The following is a 19022-nucleotide window of genomic DNA, read 5'->3' on the forward strand; positions in this document are numbered from 1 at the left end:
ATTGGTTGTTGATATTTAAAGTTATACCTGCAGTAATAATCTCATTAGTAGAACATGTTGGTAGGGCAATTCCTGATTGTACGGCCCTATGGCGAAACAAATGCGAGGCCCTACTTCGTTATAAAAAAACTTGTAGATGAAGTTGCATTACTTCTTGAAAAATTGTCGCTTCTCCTTTTTGGATTCAATCAACCCATCTACTTGTCAATCTATTTATTTAGTGACAAATAATTTCTAGTTAAAAATCAACAGACATTCAATTCGGCTCCCGGGTTCATATGCTCCCTATACAAAAAATTATGTTTCCAAATGCCGAATTTTTTTGACAAAAAATTATGCATGTCCATCTCCATAATATATGTGCGTTTGTTAAGTTTCTACTCCCTTCGTTCCATATTAATTTAGTTTGGACCAAACCCTAATTATCTAATCACATTTTGTGTATACCAGATTCAACCTCGTTTGGACCAAACATTCTTCTTCCGACACCGGTTCATTTGCCCCTGAAAAATATCTCCTGGTTTACGCTGTCCTGGGCCCATTTGCAGGGACAACGGCTAGAGGATTGGGAACCACAAAACCTTATTGGTGAATACCCTCCTCATGCTGAGCTGCCAAAAGCTACCCCCACATTGTCGCACGCCTCAGAACACTCCGCGCACCCGCCGCCTCCGCCGCCGCCGCCGCCTAGTAAAGATGAAAGCCATTGGAAGCGGCGGCGAGTGGTGGTGGAACCTCCCGTCTATCCGCCGAAAGAACGACTCGCGCCGCCGCGGCCGCCGCAACCAGGACGCTCGCGGCCGCCGCCGCGGACCCCCGCGGGAGCCCCTCTCATCGTCGTCGGAATCCGTCGGCCAAAGCAGTGGCTGGCCCCTCGACTTCCCATTCAAGCAGGCCGTGACCGCCGCATGTCTCACCCTCACCGGCGACACAATTGCGCAGGTCCACCGCCGCATCGTGGACCGCCGAAGCCGCGGTCCCGAAGCCGACAACAAGGTAACTCCTCTGTTCTATTGGTACTCCACATGTTATTTCCCTTCAAAAACCGCAATCAAAATTAAATTCATATGCATTTGAAGTAAATTATGGCGATGGAGTTCTGTAATTGTTCCGACAATTGGAACCTGAAGCAGTTGGCTGGCTTGGTGCCAACACTTTCGATGTAGACCAAACTGTAAGGTCCAAATCTGCAGTTTGCCTAGAGCAAGCGTAATCCTGCACCACCGTGCCACACTTTATCACAATGCACTACCATTTATATGATCGTGGATGCTTTGATAAGTGTAAACTTGGCAATCTATGTGCTGAGTTTTGACACCTGCTGAGGTCTTCCTTACAGGCTCTCGTACCAGATCTATTGCTGAACCATGATTTGCTTCGCTCGCTTCGTATAGCTTCTTATGGATTCCTTCTCTATGGGCCGGGCTCATATGCATGGTATCAGTTCCTCGATCAGTCTATGCCCAAGCAAACATTGGCGAGCCTGTCCACTAAGGTGCAGTGTGCATCCTCTCATATAACCTAATGTATTGGACTGCTCTTTCCACATTAATACATTACTATCTCTGTTTATGCTGTTGTCATTCCAGGTCGTACTGAACCAGATTGTTCTTGGTCCTTGTGTTATTGCTATAGTTTTCGCCTGGAACAACTTATGGCTAGGGAAATTGTCAGAATTGCCATCTAAATATCAGAATGATGCCCTTCCCACTCTTCTCAATGGTAATTCTGCTTGAACCTATTCGTAATGTTGTACTTTAGCAGAAACAACTGATGTTATGGTATGTTCACTTTATTCTGATATTGCAGGGTTTAAATTTTGGATTCCAGTATCAATTGTTAACTTTGGGTACAGTCCCTTATCTTCTGCCTTTACTTTTAATACTTAGCTCAGCATTTTTATTAGCAGTCTAGATTGTGTATTCAGTTTCTAGTTCAGTTAGTACTTTACTTCATACAGGTACCTGGTTTTTATACTAATTTTTTATTCGTATACCAGGATGATTCCTTTGCCTGCTCGTGTTGGCTTCATGTCCTCCTGTTCCATTTTTTGGAACTTTTACTTGTCGACCACAATGAACAAATGAGTTTCTAGTTCTTATCTTCAGGTTAGCTTTTGCTACAACTCAGATTCTCTTGTATAAGTCTGGGTACATTAACTTATGATAAACTCATGTGATTATAGTTGTAACTTAAGAAGTTATTCATTCTCAGTTGTCACCTTAAAAGAAATCTGCATCTGTTGCCATGAACTGAACTTTAGTTGGCAGCCAGGCACACAGCATTACATGTTGTTGATTTCTTTATGTGGCAATTTGACATAATTCGTGAGATAGCCTCATTGTCATGTTATGTATTTGACAGCAATTTTGTGTTTCCCTCGTGTCGTCTTATTCCATTCTTTTTGGAAATTTAAATTGCTGACTACAATGATGGTTTTGCTACAACTCAAAATCTCGGATGATTAGCTTCTCTTGTCTAGGCGCAGATGGTTTGCCTTGAAAAAAACTGCATTTGATGCCATCAACTGAACTTCGCTTGGTTGCTAGGCAACACATTTCATACGTTGTTGCTTTCTTATGTGAAACTTTCTGCCAAACAATCTTTACTAGTGAAGGGGAGTTGGTGGTGGTTGATCCGCACCTTCTCTGCTGCCTTCCTCACAAACCAGATGTATGAGCCTTTTTTCACAACTAAGTCGAAGTCAAGGAACAAATCTTGCTTTCCAAAACAAAACTTGACTTAGAATTGATAAAATTATGTTTAAGAAATTCCTCGTTTACAAAGAAAAACCGTATGCATGCTAATGTTAGTTTTAGTTTTTTTTAATCATTATCTTCTTTTTGCTTGTTCCATTTTTCTGCAAATTTAAGTTGCCGACCACAATGACAGCATTTGCTGCAACTCAGAATCTCTGATATTCAGCTTCTAATGCCTAGGTGTCGTCATGTTTTAACTTTTGATTAACTCGGGATGATTTTACCTTGAACTTCAGAACTCATGCAGTGTCACCTTAAGAAAACTGCATTTGTTGCCATCAAGTTGACATTTTATTGGCTGCCACATAGCGTTTCACGCATTGTTGTTTTTGTATGTTAAACTTTCTGCCAGATAATTTGACACATAATTTGACAGTGTATGATAGGCTATGTGCCAGCCTGATCGTGTGCTCCACTTATTGTTTAGAATCATTTAACTGCAACTGGGAAGGACCTGAAAAGGCCTATTTCTGCAAGCTTACAGTTATTTGTGGCTCCATAACAAAAGATCTCCTCGTCTCATTGTCCAGATTCATGTAATAGAAGAGAATCTGGAGGAGTTTGTTTCGACTTACATGTGACATGGTGGTGTCTAGGGCAATTCTGGCGGTGGTCTCTTCAATTGACAGACATTATTGCAGAAGATACATTAGAGGTCGATGGAAAACATTACAGTTTTGTCTATGTATGACCATGCAACCCTAATTTGGCAGGGCAAGTGTTGTGATTTTGATCATATATGTATGAGCTTTACTTGTATGACGAGGACATGTTGGTGCACGCCTCTGAATAGTGTTGTAAGTGCAATTTTCCAAGAGGAACATGAATTATGTCTTGGAAATTTACATTTGAAATGTCAAGTTTTAGGATAGCTAGGCCTGTAAATAGGGGTGTGGGACCGTACAAACCGGCTAGGCTAGTTCATTCTCCTTCACAAGATCATTTCCAACTTCCAGTTTAGTGCAAAAAAAAGTAGCAAAAAACGGCTAAACCGAGACTGTTCTGGCCCACCCTTACCTTTAAAGAAGAATACATAGTAGTAATACTCTTCCTTACAGGCCTTATATAACACGCTGGCATGATTCATGCGCGCACACCAGCCATCGTCAAGCAAGGAAAATAGCTCAGAGTAGAGAACCTAAAAACTGACCAATATTCTATTTATTAATCGAGGCCTCCAGTACATACTTTGTTGGCCTTCAAAAAGAATTACAAGCATATTTAACAAAAAAAATTGCTATGTCATTTCTATCGTTCTTTTACATGCCAAAGAATATACAGATTAGAGAACCTAAAAACTGACAGCTACAGCCTACAAGGTACATCGTAAATATAAACTTTGGATGCTAAATTAAATCCTTGTAAAACTACGACTTCAGGATTCTAGGTTTATCTTGGTGATTTTGTGGAAATGCATCTTCCACACAAAATAAGCCGTGATACAGCTTGTGACCTTCCAGTCCTGACCTTAAACGATGAGAGCTGTGGAAAAAATGACTGGATTAGCATTGACAGAAACACATATCATAGAGAAACATTAGAACAAGAACTGTAATTTAAGCAGGGTTCGCAAAATCTGAAGCTAATTGGCCACACATAACCAGTGTGGGAACACCACGTTGTGCTCTAGTATCCACAGTACTAATGCTCACTTGAAAATCTTAAGCCATTCCAAACAATATGCAAAATCCGACAAGAATGCAAGAGGAAAACTTTATCTTACAAGGTACTGGTTTCCTCTTGGCAGGATGTTATTTTTTTTCAATTTTATGGGATTTCTTCATAGAATTATTATAATCATCTCAACAGAAGCTCTATATATTGTTTAAGGTATGACCAAAGGAGAGCACCGTATCAAGCTAGGCAGAGGTCAGCTCAAAAGGAGCGCACTTGTATGTTTCAGATTACACAGATTCGTCATATGTTGCAGAAAGGACTAAGATAATAGTGGCTTCTTTGTATAATTCCACAAAAGCAAGAGTCTTTTAAATATGAGCATCACTTATATGAGTCGGAAACATTTGTATACTTTCAAGGTAGATTTACAGGTGGTTAGCCCGGGAAAGAACGATGGTATGTGATTTACTGCGGACAAGTATTTGCTAAATTTCAGTCTCATGGCTTCGCACAGGGTGGCTCTGTCTTGGAAGAGCCTTCATGGTGCAAATGAATGGTTTTGGTTAGGGGCAAATTCATAATTCTCTCTGGGAGAAGAGTTAGTTTTGGCACCACATTCGGTGGGGCGAACGTGCTCTTTAATTTCGCTTACCTAACATTATTTATATCTGTAAGCAGCAAAATGCATTTGGAAACTTGATATAGGTTAACATTCCTAATTTGTATTCATGACCCATTGATACCAACTTTAGTGACACGCAGTTTCCAACAAAATTTAAATATGAAAGATTACCTTCCGTCGAGTCTTTGAAGTTCTCCAACAAAGTATGCTCCTCGATCTAGGCTCTAATCTCCTGTGCACAAATAATATCACAATTAAACACCGCACTCTGAGCAGTACGAATCTAAAACTGAATTGGCAAAATGAATTTAAACATAGTAAATTGGACTGCCGTGGTATGTTGTTACGAAAATGATTTCTTAATTCTCCTATGAGTATAGAGTATTGATTTCTCTTGGTTGCCATTCTTTACAGCTCCTCGGTATAGAGTAATTATTAGTGTGTGATATTACAATTTCTCTAAAAAAATTCAAGGAACATGCAAGAGCTTTGCGAACCCTAAAAGACATAGTCATTTGATGTTATTGGTTTTTATAACACAATGGAGTACAAGATTCTGAAGTGTTACTCCTATATTTTAGGATATTTGAGCAGGATGAATTGATCATAGGACCATGTTACTTACAAATTCTCCTGTTCCAGCTTTTCTGCAACTGACAAAGCTTTTCGTCTAGACCAGCCTCCTTGAGAACAAGCCTCTGCCTTACTGATAACATGAGCAAGCGATACCTTTCCTTTTACTATGCTGTTTTGTCGACGCTGTTTATTTCCATTTCTTCCTCCTTGACTAATCACACCCTCTTGGTTTGGTGACGACAAAGCCTCTTCCCATATATTATCCTTCTTTCTTTCATTTATATCAAGAACACCCTTATCTGTTTCAGCATGATGATGCATGTGAGAAGGACCGACCTCAATGATCTCGCCTTCTGTTAATATATGGGGATCAGATTGCATCCATCTGGTCTTAGTAGATCTAGATCCCTTCACAGGTCTATCTTTTTTAAGCCTCCTGATAAGATTTTTTTCACCTCCAGAAGAAAGTGGACTATGTTTGGAGAAGGACCTCCTTAGTGCCATGTTGGAGGAGTCATTCTCCACGTAAGTAGATGGATCTCTCGCATCATTTTTTGATTCATATCGGATTTCAAGTATTATAGCAGAATGAAGAACAAACTCAAATGCCTGCAGAATTTGTCCCCTGAAGCTTTCAGCTTTGGACTTATTTACACGTGAACTGAATATCAGTTGCACAGTGGGTGCTGTAGCAAGAAAAGAAACTGATGTTAAACGGTGATCTGGTAGAGAAACAGGCTAACAATGCATCACAATAAATATATACCAAGACAAAAAACCATACAAGTGTATCAATTGAGTGTGTGAAATCTCTGTCATAACCACTTAACTGCTGTTAAAAGCAGTTCAGATCAACATATTTGTGCAAGAAAATAATAATTCAACACAGCACAACTACAAGTTGGGAGATCGAGCACGAGCAGTATGGGTGCCTTCCGGGTGACTTTTGAGTCAGACTCAGGCTGGCCCACTGGTCCATCGTACTGATTTGGTTGACAGAAATGCATCCATTTGTATAGTATAAGGTAGACACCCAATTGACATAAAAGTGAATCCATAACTGAATGAGGTGATCCAATGGGCTGAACTACTTCCATCCAAAATTACAAGCTGGTGAGGTTATCGGTTTAGCTATGAGTATTGCGATTAACGTAAAAAATGTGCCAAGAATTACGTCAGTAACTGAAGCTGGTATAGGAAAGCAATTGATAAATGAGAGTGGAGATATGGCTCTTGGGTGCTAGGTAGCCCTTTACTTTGGAACATTCAAAAACGATATTCACAAGTTTCAAAAAAATCTAAAAAAAACTATCTGTATACATATATGTGTACTCTCAGTATGTGAAGAATATATTATGGTTTGGTCCACGCAAAAAATAAAAAATCAGGACTAAAAGGAATTAAACACTCATTTCTGCTCCTCACATTTGTCTTTTTTTCCTACATCACATCTAAAAAGATATGTCAACAAAATTAGTACGTACATACTAGACAAATATGTGTACGCATATATATATTATTTCGATTTTTTATTTTTCGAAACAAAGTTTTTAAAATTTTCAAATAAAGGGCTACCTAGCACCCAGTTTCCAAAAGGATTATTGCATTGATACATATCCTATTGCCTGTTATCTTGTCAACACAAAAGAAAAAATGCCCTCATGTCCAAGCTGCTCAAAAACTTATGACATGATGTAGATCAACCAAAGAATTAAATGAATGCATTGAGACTTTGAATCTTACCAGTGCCTAGGCTGACGGATCTTAGCTTTCCTTCTTTGGCCATCATTTTTCTCAGTGTATCTGACTGAATATTCTCAAGTGCAGCTTGCCAGATCATCTCATTTTCAGTTTTGTTATGTTTAGATTGCTCATTTGCTTTGCCAACACTGGCTAACAAACCATTGCGATTTGATGTATGTTCAATGCTTCTCTTTTCCCCATAAGAAGTGCTTGCTATATTACCATTATGCTCAATAGCTGAGTGCCATGCTACATCCTTATCAGGAAAGGAACCAGGCAATACACCGCGGTTGAAACTTGAGCTTGTTGATGAACATGGCAGCATATACTGCTTGTCCGGAGCAAGCTGAAGCAGAGCAGCTGTAAGCCATGTTGCCTTGTCATTAGAAACCCTCAACTGTTTTTCAGCTTCCGACAGTGTTTTCAAGGCCTGGCGTAGTTTTTCCATATCGTTTTTTGACACTGAAATTAGTAATACCAGAACAAACAGTACATTATGTGGCTGGAAAATATAAACTGTAAGGGAACAGAGAGGAAAAGCAGGTCAACCAGATGAGTTACTTCATACTCTTAGCAGAGATAGACATGATAAAATTAAGTTTTGAACTATCCATGGCTCAAAAGTAGTTGCTTACAGGTTGGACGTTTGAAGAACTTTCTTCGTAGTCTTTCTCTTGCGAATGTGTAGGAACCAGCCAGGATGTCAGTAATTATTGTGGCAAGCTGAGACATCAGGGCCAAAGGCTCAACTCCGGTTTCTGTAATGTCCCGTAATGTCTTCACTGTGTTCACAGTATCAGCAGATAGTGCCAAATCAAGCAGATCAACCAGCTTGTCATCAGATACCAAACCAACCTGTGACATAAACAAACAGTTCAGCCGTGTACTGTTGCCAGAAATAAGAATCGCGAATGATCATGGACTGAAACTAAAACTATAACTTTGACAGGGGCTTTAAACGAATGACGTCATTAATTGAATTATTTCCACTAAATTTGAAACCACATTTCAGCAGAGAATCAAGAAAATCAATAAATTCATATCAAAGAGGTACTCCCTCTGTTTCTGAAGAGTCAAACAATGTATAGCTTGACCAAGTTTATAGAAAAAAACCATCACCAACAACTACAACACTATTATATAGATATAATATGAAAATATATTTCATGATGCATCTAATGATATTGATTTCGTAATTCATATGTTAATAGTTCTTTTTATAAACATATACATTTAGTGCTGTGCCGATTGTTCCAATTATGTGCTATTTTAAGTATATGGATCAGCTGAAGTTACGACACTAGGTCAAATTAACTTCTTGAGAGATTAGATTAGAGGATTAAACAGAACTAGCAATGCCCCCACAAAATCATTACTTCTACTTGATACCTTCTATCCAAACCAGAAGGAGGCTAGGCACCGAATCTGTTTGACATTTCGAAATAGAAATGTTGATGATATAATTATGCTTGTGAGATATCTTACGAGTTCTTGGACAAGAGACAGAGAGATCCTCTGCCCCAGCAAACTGAGCTGATCAAGAGTCATCTCCGCATCTCTCAACGATCCATCCGAACGGGATGCAATCAACCTCAACGCATCCCTGTCAACATCCAGGCTTTCACTGGTGGAAATCCACTGCAAGGTGTTGACGATGTCGCACTCCTTGAGCTTGGGGAAGAAGAACTTCTGACATCTCGATAGGACCATATGAGGAAGGTCGAGGTCGGGACCGACAAGGATGAACACCACGCGGCGGGGCGCCCGGTCAATCACCTTGGAGATGACGCTCCAGGTGTCGGCCGGCAGCGTGTCGCAGTCGTCGAATATGAACACCCTGTAGTGCGCGGGCGCGGGCGAGAGCGTGACGCTGTCGAGCACGTCGGCGATCCCGTCCATGTCGACGCCGCCCACGGGCCCGATCTCCACGACGCTCCGGCTCTTGCCGACGTTGTGCGCGACGCAGGAGCCGCAGGCGTCGCAGGGCCGCGGGTGGTCCGCGGAGCGGCAGTTGAGCGCCTTGGCGAAGACCCGCGCGCAGGAGGTCTTCCCCGTGCCGTGCGGCCCGTAGAAGACGTACACCAGGCCGATTTTTCGGCGTAGCACCGCGTTGGACAGCGCCTGCACCACCAGGCTCTGCCCGACGATGTCCTTGAATGTTCTCGGCGCGAACTTCTGCGTCAGGCTCCGGTGCCGGCCCCCGCGGGTTGGGTGGGAGTGGGGGTGGGAGTTGTGGGAGTTCTGGGCAGAGCGGGCCGAGGACAGGAGGTCGGAGGAGCCTATGGGGCTGGTCCGGTTGGAGAATATCCCGAGCTCGCCCGAGTAGCTCCCGCCGCCGCCAATGCCGGAGGTGGCCGCGTCGACGAGCAGCGGCAGCGCGTCGGAGTCGGAGCTGGTGGAGGAAGCCAGCCGCTCGGACTTGACCGGGAAGAGGGAATGCGAACCGCCCAGGTGCGCGCGGGAGGCCGTTTCAGATTCGCGCGCCGCCGCGGTAGAGGGCTTGTTGTTGGGGTCGGCGAGGCCGCAGGAGAGGCTCCGTCCGGCCAGGTCGAGGATGGACTTGCCGCGGTGGTGGAGGCGCGACCAGTTCCACGGGATGCCGCAGACGTTCCGCGAGTCCTCCTGCCCCTGCGGCGCGCGGTCCCCGCCGCCGCCGCCGTCGCGGAAGAGGTACCTGCCGCCGCAGACGGCCTCCTGCGAGCTGGAGTTGGCGGAGACCCCGCCGGCGGCGGCGGAGCGATCTGGGGCCTTGCTGGTGCCGGTGGTGGTGGTGGTGGGGCCGGCGCGGCGGCCGGTGCCGGTGCCGGCCCCGCGCTTGAAGCGGCGGCGGGGCCGCCTGGCTGGCTTGGGGTGCGGGTTCTCGGAGAGTTGGTCGAGGAGCGTCTTGAGCGCCGTGGCGCTGCGCCGGGACTTGGCGGTGAGGCCGGCGGCGGCGTCGTCGTCGTCGGTGTAGGGGTCGGGGTCGGCGGCCACCTTGGCGGACTCGACGGAGCGGCGGGTGGAGGGGTCCCGGAGCGAGCGCGAGCGCTGGAGGGCGAGGAGGTCGCGCATGAGCGCGGCGGACGTGGCGGACGTGGGGCTCCGGCGCCGGCTCGACGAGGAGGCGGGGCCGGCTGGCCCGTGCGCGTGGTGGTGGCGCAGGTGGATGCAGTTGGTGAGGTGCGCGTGGCCGCGGTGGTGCCCGCCGCCGGCGGCGGCGGCGGCACGGTCCGGCACCGGCATTGCGGCGCCTGAATATGAGCGCCGAATCACACCACCCTTGCGCTAGGCCATATCTGGGCGTCGGCGTGGGTGTGAGCGCCCTGCTGAGAACTGGGAGTGCGAGTGATAATGGCGGTGGTATATGGTTCGGAGATTTGGCCTTTTGGGTTGGATTTCACGGGAAGGAGAGGGGGGAACAGCGAGGGGGTGGGTGGGGATGGCTAGTGAGTTGAGTAGTGAGGCAGGCGGCAGGGCTAGTATGTTGGTGAGTGGCGGAGTCTCGTGCCGGGTGTGGCAGCTCGCGCTACTTTCGGAGATCGCGCCCGCGTCGCCGGGGGCAGGAGAGGATCACGGCCACATTGGCCTCGGGGCGTCGGGGCCTGGGCGTCCTACGCGGTGGCGTCTGTTTTGGGATGGGCAGTACCGAGGCCCGGTTTGGCAGATGCGGTTTGGGCGGGTGTGGTGTCCCACATTTTGAAAGAGTAAAGTCTGAAAAAAACCTTGTGGTTGTAGATGAAGTTGAAATTGAACCCGCAACTTTTAATCCCAGAAACGAGCACCCTCAACTCACTTATCCCGGTCTGTTCTCGCGTGATACTTGTTTCCGCGCCTGATTCGCTGACGTGGCAAGGGTCAACGCTGGGATTGTTGACTGGCTGGTTAAGTACTATCCACGTAGGCTGGGTCGTGTGTAAACGACTTCGGTCGCTCTAATCGAATCGAACAAGAGGGGAACAGATAGTAGGGTTTGTCTCGCGAGGAGACTGAGCAGGGGACGGTGGGCGGCGGCGGGGTGGCGGAGGTAGTTTGGAACGGACTGATGTCTTCTTCATCTGGCACATCTTCCTTGCGGGCCGACGCGGAGGCTGCCGGACAACGCGGTCGCCGGTTCCGTAATGGTGAGTGTTCCATCTCCTCTGTGTTCTGTCTATCAATTTGTCCCTTTTGCCGATGTTTTTTGCTAATTTCTGTTTCCAATTTTATAGGCGGGAGGCTGTAGCTACGTGGTGCGATCCCTCAACAACGCCTTTTCTTCTCGATTTGCTGGGTGATATCCACGATGCAGTGTGGAGTCTGCAGGACCAAGTTGTAGCTCCACATGAATAGACAGAGCTGGTAGGATTGTTGCTGCGTTTACAGAGGACATTGATTGGAAGATGCCCAAATGAGCAAGATTGGAGAAAAGGGAGAGAAATACAATGTATAAATGCTTTGTGTATGCGATTGTAGTTGCAGGAATTGTAGTTTTAGGTTAGTAGGAAGAGAAATGGCAGCAGTTGTTTCCATTGTAATTCCCAAGCAAGAGGGTACATTTGATTATTTGCATCCCTTGCAATGGCACAAAGTAGCTCACCCTGACATGCTCCTTTGAAAATGCAACCATCAAGTCCTATGACTTTTCTAGAACCAGCTTTGAAACCCAACTTCATTGCATTGAAACATACATAAAAACTCTGAAATATATTTTGTTCCATTATTGTTGGATCAAGGCAAACAACTACTGTTGTTCCAGGATTACTCCTTAGCAATTCTAGTTGGTAATCAAATACTGTGTTGTATTCTTCTTTCATTCCACACAACAACTTGTCCATGACAATTTTTTTTGCTGCTTTGCACTTAGAAGTTGACACATCAGCAAAGAAATCTTGAAGTACAGTGGATTTCATGCTCTCAATTTTCCATGTTGGGTTTGCAAGTATGAAATGCTCATATTTCTTTGCTATAACCTTGGCAGTTACTAGATGATTGTCTCTATTTTGCGCACAGTGATGGTCATTATTCAATGTGATAATCTGAAATCTTGAACATCTAGTAGTTTTAGCTGCATATAGTAGCCAAGGACAATTAGGCCAGTCACACTTCACTCTCACCCTGTCCACCTCTGACTTCTTGAAAGAAAGACTCCTTTTTGTGACAAGGCCATATCTTTTTACCGCCTTACACAGCTGTTGTTTGCTTCTAAACACCATTGACAAGCAGAAAAGAGGTATTTCAGTGTTCGGATCAAATTTGGGATATTTAGTCTTCTTTCTCACAATGTGGCCTTCTTCTTCCTCATCATCATAAGAATAATCCTCATCAGAGGCTCGAATTCAGCTTCTTTATTTATTTCTTCCAGTACTTCCTCAACATTAGCTACAAGGTCAATAGGAACTACACCGGTAGCATTTTCACCATCTACCCATCTTTGAGAAGCTCTCATCTTTGTCTTGAACTGTTTTGCTTTCTTTCTAAGATCCACAACCTCCGACTCCTCTCCACTGTCATCACTGTGTGGCACATAGTCACTATCTTCCGAATCTGAATATTCTTCACCTATTTTTTCAGTTCCATCTTTGTCAGCATCTCTCAACACTATATCTTGACAAAAAAGGGATTTCCACTTGAGATTGCATTGATGAATTGATAACTTGTGAATTTCCAGTCATACCTTGTGAGCCTGTGTCAATATCCCTTCTCACATAATTCTGCGCAAATGATCTTCTTCCACTCGCATTCTTATCTGGACAACTCATCACTTGTGTAAGACCATAATCATCTGGCACCAACACATTTTCTAGCTGACCAACAGAAGTAGAAGTAGGAACACTCTCATCATCCGCAGCAGACATAACTTCAGGCACATCCGATATGTCACTTTCACAATCAGCTAAGCCAGCAATTTCATGTTCAAAATCACTACCACTAGATATACTCACAACATCCTCCTGACCGTGGTATTCGACATATATATCTGCAACACCTCCATCTATTGTGTGCTTAGACATCTTCAAACATCTTAGATCATCATACAGTAACACCAAGCCATTGACAAGCTCTTTACCAGGATGTAAAAAATATAGCTTCATCGACTCCTTGACTTCCATGTGATCTTTTAGAAACCCCACTACCTCCTGTAGTGACAACTTGTCTCGCTCGATCTCAGAAATCGCCTCATCACCCCCAACATAATCCAACTCCTTCCCAATGTGGACGAACTCCCCACCAAAATTGAACCGTACATTAAGAATTTCCGTAGGATCCATACTGAAAAAAGATGCAGTTGTTTAGTTCCAATTCAACCAAACTGAATTATTCATGCCCTCCCCGTGGCTAAACCCAAAAACCAGAATTTGCAGAATATATGCAATGGATTTGAACCCATATAAACCGAACCATCTTTTACTGATTGGAACCAATAGGCAGGGGATTTGCTAGATGGGTTACCTTCGCTTGGTCGTCTGCTGCAGTCGTCGCTGCGCAGCCACGATCATCCACTCTGCGCCATGGTTGTTGCCGCGGAAGTAGGGAAGAGGAGTTATCACGGGGCACGGCTGAAACAGAGCGATTGCAGCAGGGCGTATATATCTCCGAGAAAAATGGGCTGCAGGTACAGGCTCGGCCCAATAAACATGCCTTCATCTCCAAGCCCACCCGGAACACTCCCTTCCCAGCCTCAACTTTGCCACGTCAAAATCCTAGCGTTTGGAAACCAGCATCATTCAAGATTAAGCCGGGATCAGTGAGTTGAGGGTGCTCATTTCAGGGATTGATAGTCTAGGGTTTGATTCCAACACCATCTACCACTTCAGGGTTTTTTTCAGACTTTACTCCATTTTGAAACGTGTATAAACTGCACCTCAAATCGATTTTACGGGTTGGAAAAACTGCCGCCTTGATCAAGACTTCCTAGAGCATCTCCAGCCGCGTACCCAAAACATCCTTCGGGCGCGCCAAAAATTTATTCCAGTCGCGTTCCCCAAAACCCAATTTTGCCCGGCGCGCCTCGATACGGTGTCTGGCCCGAGCCCGTCCCCGTTCCACAAGGGACGCTCCGGGCACGCCGGACACAACGAAAAGCGAGGCGAATCGACGCGGGCCGGACGCGTCAGCGGCTCGGAAGGCTAAAACCACGTCGCCTACCTTTGGTCAAGCGACGTTAATGGCGTCCCTGTCTTCCCAGGCGACGCAGAGACGCGTCTCGTCATGCATGGCCGCGTGGCCGTCCACGCCGGCGTTATTGCGTGCAACCACCCCGCTGCCGCCGATGTACATTAAGACGCCCTGCAGTTCGTCCCGATTTCTCACCGCCCCCAAACCTTCACGTCGCCGCCTCTCCCCTCACAGATCTTCTCCTCGCCGTTCCAAAAATGTCGACCTCGTCCTCCCGTAAGATCGCCGCGGCGAACGGCTTCGGCCGCGGCAGCCTAACCGTGGCGGAGACGTGGGCGCTGTACCACGCCGGCTATACAGTCCCGCCGGACATGCGGCTGCCAAGCAGCGGCGGCTGGAAGATGGCCGTGAACGGCACTGGCGTCCCGCTGACGTGGGCATTACCCTTTGGGTAACCGACATTGCCCTATCATGTACAATCTAGTTGGAGGCCCATGAAGGCATTTGAAGGCAAGGCGGGCCACTTGGATGGCGCACCAGAAGGTTCCTTGGCGGGCAAGACAAGGAAGGAGCCGAACAAGGAAAGTTTGGATTTAGAACTATCGTAAATCTAGTCGTACTCGGTTAGACCTCTTGAGACCTGGCCCCCTATATAAAGGCCAGGAGAGGGGCTGCCGAGGGACACAATCAATCTTAGCAATCATAGCCACCAGAAGTCCAGAGCTAGGTCGCCGCAGCACTTAGCCTCTCGACGAGATCTCAACCGAACCTTTCGGCACCCCATTGTAACCCATTGTTATCATAATCAAGATCAGACAGGCAGGACGTAAGGGTTTTACCTCATCGAGGGCCCCGAACCTGGGTGAATCTCTCTCCCCGCTTGTCTGTGAACCGATGTCTCGTATCGGCTTGCGGGATTCCATCAACCCTAAGCCCCAATCGGAGGGCATTGCCGAGGAGTACCCTCGACAATTGGCGCCGTCTGTGGGAAACCTGTCGGCACAAGATCGGTCATCGGCAGATCCAGTCATGTCATCGGCAGCTTCATCGACACCATCATCGCCAATTCTGGTAAGCCAGATTCGATTCGGCTCCTATGAATTCACTCCGCACAACGACTCGTCTCGCTCGACATTTTCTGATCTACAAGGAAACATGGAGATGACCTTCGGCAGCGTCCACTACAACGTCAACTCGGAGGGAGTCCTTCGACTGCTGGAACCGCTCGCCTCCAGGTCGATAGGTCCAAGCGCGTCATCATCAGTCGACCTTTCGGCTGGTCTGACGAACTCAACGAATTCACCCGCGCCATCGACTCCCCGTTCGACGTCTCCCATGTCGGTTGGGTCTGACGATTCCACATCTTCGGAGATGACCTCGTACTACTGCTTGAACTGCGATACCAGACACGGGTTAGGATCAAGCGACACGCCGTTCATCTGCAATGCCCAGTACTCCTCAGGAGAGGACAGTGCCGACAGCATCGTCCGAGGCACCACCCGAAGAACGGCACACCACCAGGTTTATGTCGCCAACAACATGGGAAACGCAAGGAACGGGGAGACGGAGATCACACCCCCGCTCCAGCAGACGAGCAAGTTTTGCAAACAGTGCCAGTAACAACAACAGCGATTACACCATTGCAGAGGAGGAGTGGGCAGCAGCCAAGGCAGCCGTGCTTAACAACACGCCGCTCCCCGTAGGAACCTCGGTCGGAACTCTCAATGCTTATCGCTCTATATTAGAGAAAAACCGGGAGCGCCTATCGAAAGAGCAAGCCACCCTCGAGAGACGCCTATCTGCTGCGGACCAATCTAGTGAACGGCGGAGAGGCTCTCGAGGAAGCGCCTCTCGAAGCACTCAAGGGGCAGGCAAGCACCGATCAAGGTTATCCAGACTCTCGGAGGATGACGCTAGAGAAATAACGTCAAATCTGACCAAGTCTTTTATGACCACGGACACCGCGGGTATGCCACGACCAAAAACCATCGCAGGAGCAACCGCCAATCTCGCAGCATACCTCATCAATCAGCGCCCTGAAGGTTCTATGGCCCAAGCTCACCGAGGTGCTCTAGAAAGTCTCGCAATATTGGGAGACAACCTGGTCCCGCAGAAGGAAAAGACCACGTTACAGGCCAGCGGCTCAAAGCATCATGCGAGAGATGCTCGAGACGAGATCACCCAGAGCAGAATCGACAAAGCAAGGCGACGACGTGCCGCTAGGGAGGAATATGACAGTGATTCTTCGGATGAGAGCCAGGAGAACGACGGCGAGCTAAGGGGGGCCGATTGTTTAAGCTACAAAATCCGCGAGGCGATGCCACCCAGAAAGTTCAAACCTACCCCTTCTGACGCTGCCAAATACGATGGACAGCAGGAGCCGAGGTCCTGGATAGACGACTATTTGCGGATCGTGATTCCGCACAAAGGAAATCAGATAGCTGCAATGCAATGCTTGCAGCTCTACCTGAAGGATTCAGCACGAGCTTGGTTAAGAGGCCTGCCGAAGGGTTCCATCAAGTCATGGGACGATCTAGTAGAGGTTTTTTCCGCCAATTTCCAAGCAACGTACAAAAGACCCGTCGGGATTGAGGAATTACGGCATTGCCAGCAAAAGCAGAAGGAATCGATGCGCGCATACATTGGGAGATTCACCAAACTATTAAACGCCGCTGAAGATGTTTCTGTCGACAGAGCAATCGATGCCTTCAGCGATGGCATCCGACGTGAAAGCTACATAGAGGAACTCGGGCGCAAAAATCCAAAAACCATAACCAAGTTAATGGAAATCGCAAACAGCTGGGCTGATGGTGAGGACAATGTACGGAAGCCGCGACAGCGCAGTGACGACGAGGACGACGACCAGCCGAAGCACGACTCGGGTGGATGAAGGGATCGCAATAGGAAAAGGAAAAAACCGCAGTTACAACGACAGTAACCTAGTAGCCGCAGGATACTCTGATCGGCAGGATGATCGGTATGACGACCAACGAAACAATCGGCAGGACGGCAATCGGAACAACTCTGGAAACCGTGGTAACTACAAACCACGACCACAGAGGACTCCCAAGTTACCCTACGCCGAACAGATAAACGCTCCCTGCTACCTGCACTCGTACGTCGACTCCAAGGATAACAAAACAAAGTCAAGCCACCTGCTTAGAGATTGTAGACAGTTCATTGAAATGCAGGAACTCATGCAGCAGCAGCCGCAGCCACCACCACCACCACCACCCCCGCCGCAGCACCAGGTCCAGCAGGCGCAGCCTCATCAACCCAACGAGGTGTTTCCGCCACCGCGTGGGCAGATGAGCATGATCCACAGAACGGGTGTCTCCAGAAGAGAAATGAAGAAGCTCACCCGAGAAATCAATCTGGCAGAAAGTATCATGGCAAACATCCCTGAGTACGTCGAGTGGTCGTCTCAGAACATTACGTTCAGCCGAGAAGATCACCCGATGACCATACCAAAACCAGGACACGCTGCCCTGGTAGTCGAAGCACAAATCGGGGGCTTCAAGATGAGCAAAGTCTTCATGGATGGTGGAAGTTGACTAAACCTGATATTCGTCGACACAATCAAAAGTATGGGGATCACCATGAGGATGCTAGAAGAATCAGACACCTGTTTTCATGGGATTCTCCCCACTTCACCGGCGTACTCTCTTGGCAAAGTTTACCTGAACGTCGTCTTTGGTAAACCCGACAACTTCAGGAAGGAAAAGATCGAGTTCGAAGTCGTGAACTGGGAATCACAGTATCACGCTATACTCGGAAGACCAGCTTATGCTAAGTTCATGGCTGTACCGCACTACGCATACCTCAAGCTGAAAATGCCTGGGAGCAACGGCACAAACATCACATTCTATGGAAATTTTTCACGCTCAGACAATTGTGACCGCGACTTTCAGAGGATTGCTGCAAAGTTCGGGTTCAAACAGGAAGTCACCGATCTCCGTTCCAAGCCATCGCCACGCGATAATAAGGATGAAAAACATGTCAGGGAAACGAAGCAGAAGCCAGCCGACCTTGCCCCAGAAGTTTCGGCAGTAAAAGCTTCGGCAGTCGATGGCGCAGCAGTCATAGGAGAAAGCAAGACATTGGCAATCGCCGTCGAGACCCCTAGTGAAATCGACGACGCTTCGAAAACCGCTAACGTGGTGGACAAGCCGGAAGATAAGAAGAACCCTTTCATTGCTTAAAGTAGATGAACAGCGTTTAGTTTTTCCATTTACCTTCAATAGGGCCCTCCTTTTTTCGCCCTTTAGTCCCGTGCTTACTTTATTAATGAGAACTTAAGTTTTAATCCCTTGATAAGCATTGCAGTAATTCGGAGCATCTAATCCGCATCATCGTAAACCTTGCCTACGCCCCTTGGCGAGCAACGGTGCAACATAGTACGCGACAAAAGATCGTGCTCCAAAAAAGCCTCTACGAGTGCTAAAGGATGCAAAATAAACAAGGGTGCTAACCTTTTCCTCTGCTATAGATGCCTATACGAGCGCCGTAAATAGCAAGAGTTTGGAAATACATATAATACAACCCACGTTCGATATTTCACTTATGGAAATATCAAAGAACAACTGGCCCATCGGCAGAGTTAATGCTCCTGATATATTCGGGAGCTGCTG

General features: G+C 46.8%; 2 protein-coding genes across 4 annotated transcripts; one reads left to right on the forward strand and one right to left on the reverse strand.

Annotated features, from left to right (window-relative positions):
• Positions 1-620: 620 nt before the first annotated feature.
• LOC124665178 (protein Mpv17-like) lies at positions 621-3604 on the forward strand. 2 transcript variants are annotated; one of them, XM_047202583.1, is made up of 6 exons: positions 621-996; positions 1340-1495; positions 1590-1722; positions 1810-1849; positions 2000-2108; positions 3187-3292. In XM_047202583.1, the coding sequence occupies exons 1-5, from the start codon at positions 697-699 to the stop codon at positions 2085-2087; spliced, it is 717 nt and encodes a 238-aa protein (XP_047058539.1). In that variant the 5' UTR covers positions 621-696; the 3' UTR covers positions 2088-2108; positions 3187-3292. The 2 variants fall into 2 exon arrangements, with proteins under 2 accessions (XP_047058539.1, XP_047058538.1); XM_047202582.1 differs by having other exon boundaries at positions 627-996; positions 3290-3604.
• A 298-nt stretch (positions 3605-3902) lies between these two features.
• LOC124665285 (protein STICHEL-like 4) lies at positions 3903-10539 on the reverse strand. 2 transcript variants are annotated; one of them, XM_047202707.1, is made up of 7 exons: positions 8803-10539; positions 7953-8172; positions 7318-7779; positions 6030-6260; positions 5624-5927; positions 5170-5230; positions 3903-4241 (listed from the first exon to the last, which is right to left on the reverse strand). In XM_047202707.1, the coding sequence occupies exons 1-7, from the start codon at positions 10537-10539 to the stop codon at positions 4149-4151; spliced, it is 3108 nt and encodes a 1035-aa protein (XP_047058663.1). In that variant the 3' UTR covers positions 3903-4148. The 2 variants fall into 2 exon arrangements, with proteins under 2 accessions (XP_047058663.1, XP_047058662.1); XM_047202706.1 differs by having other exon boundaries at positions 5624-6260.
• Between the last annotated feature and the right edge of the window lie 8483 nt (positions 10540-19022).

Source organism: Lolium rigidum, chromosome 6, assembly GCF_022539505.1.
Source record: "Lolium rigidum isolate FL_2022 chromosome 6, APGP_CSIRO_Lrig_0.1, whole genome shotgun sequence".
Classification (NCBI taxonomy): Eukaryota; Viridiplantae; Streptophyta; class Magnoliopsida; order Poales; family Poaceae; genus Lolium; species Lolium rigidum.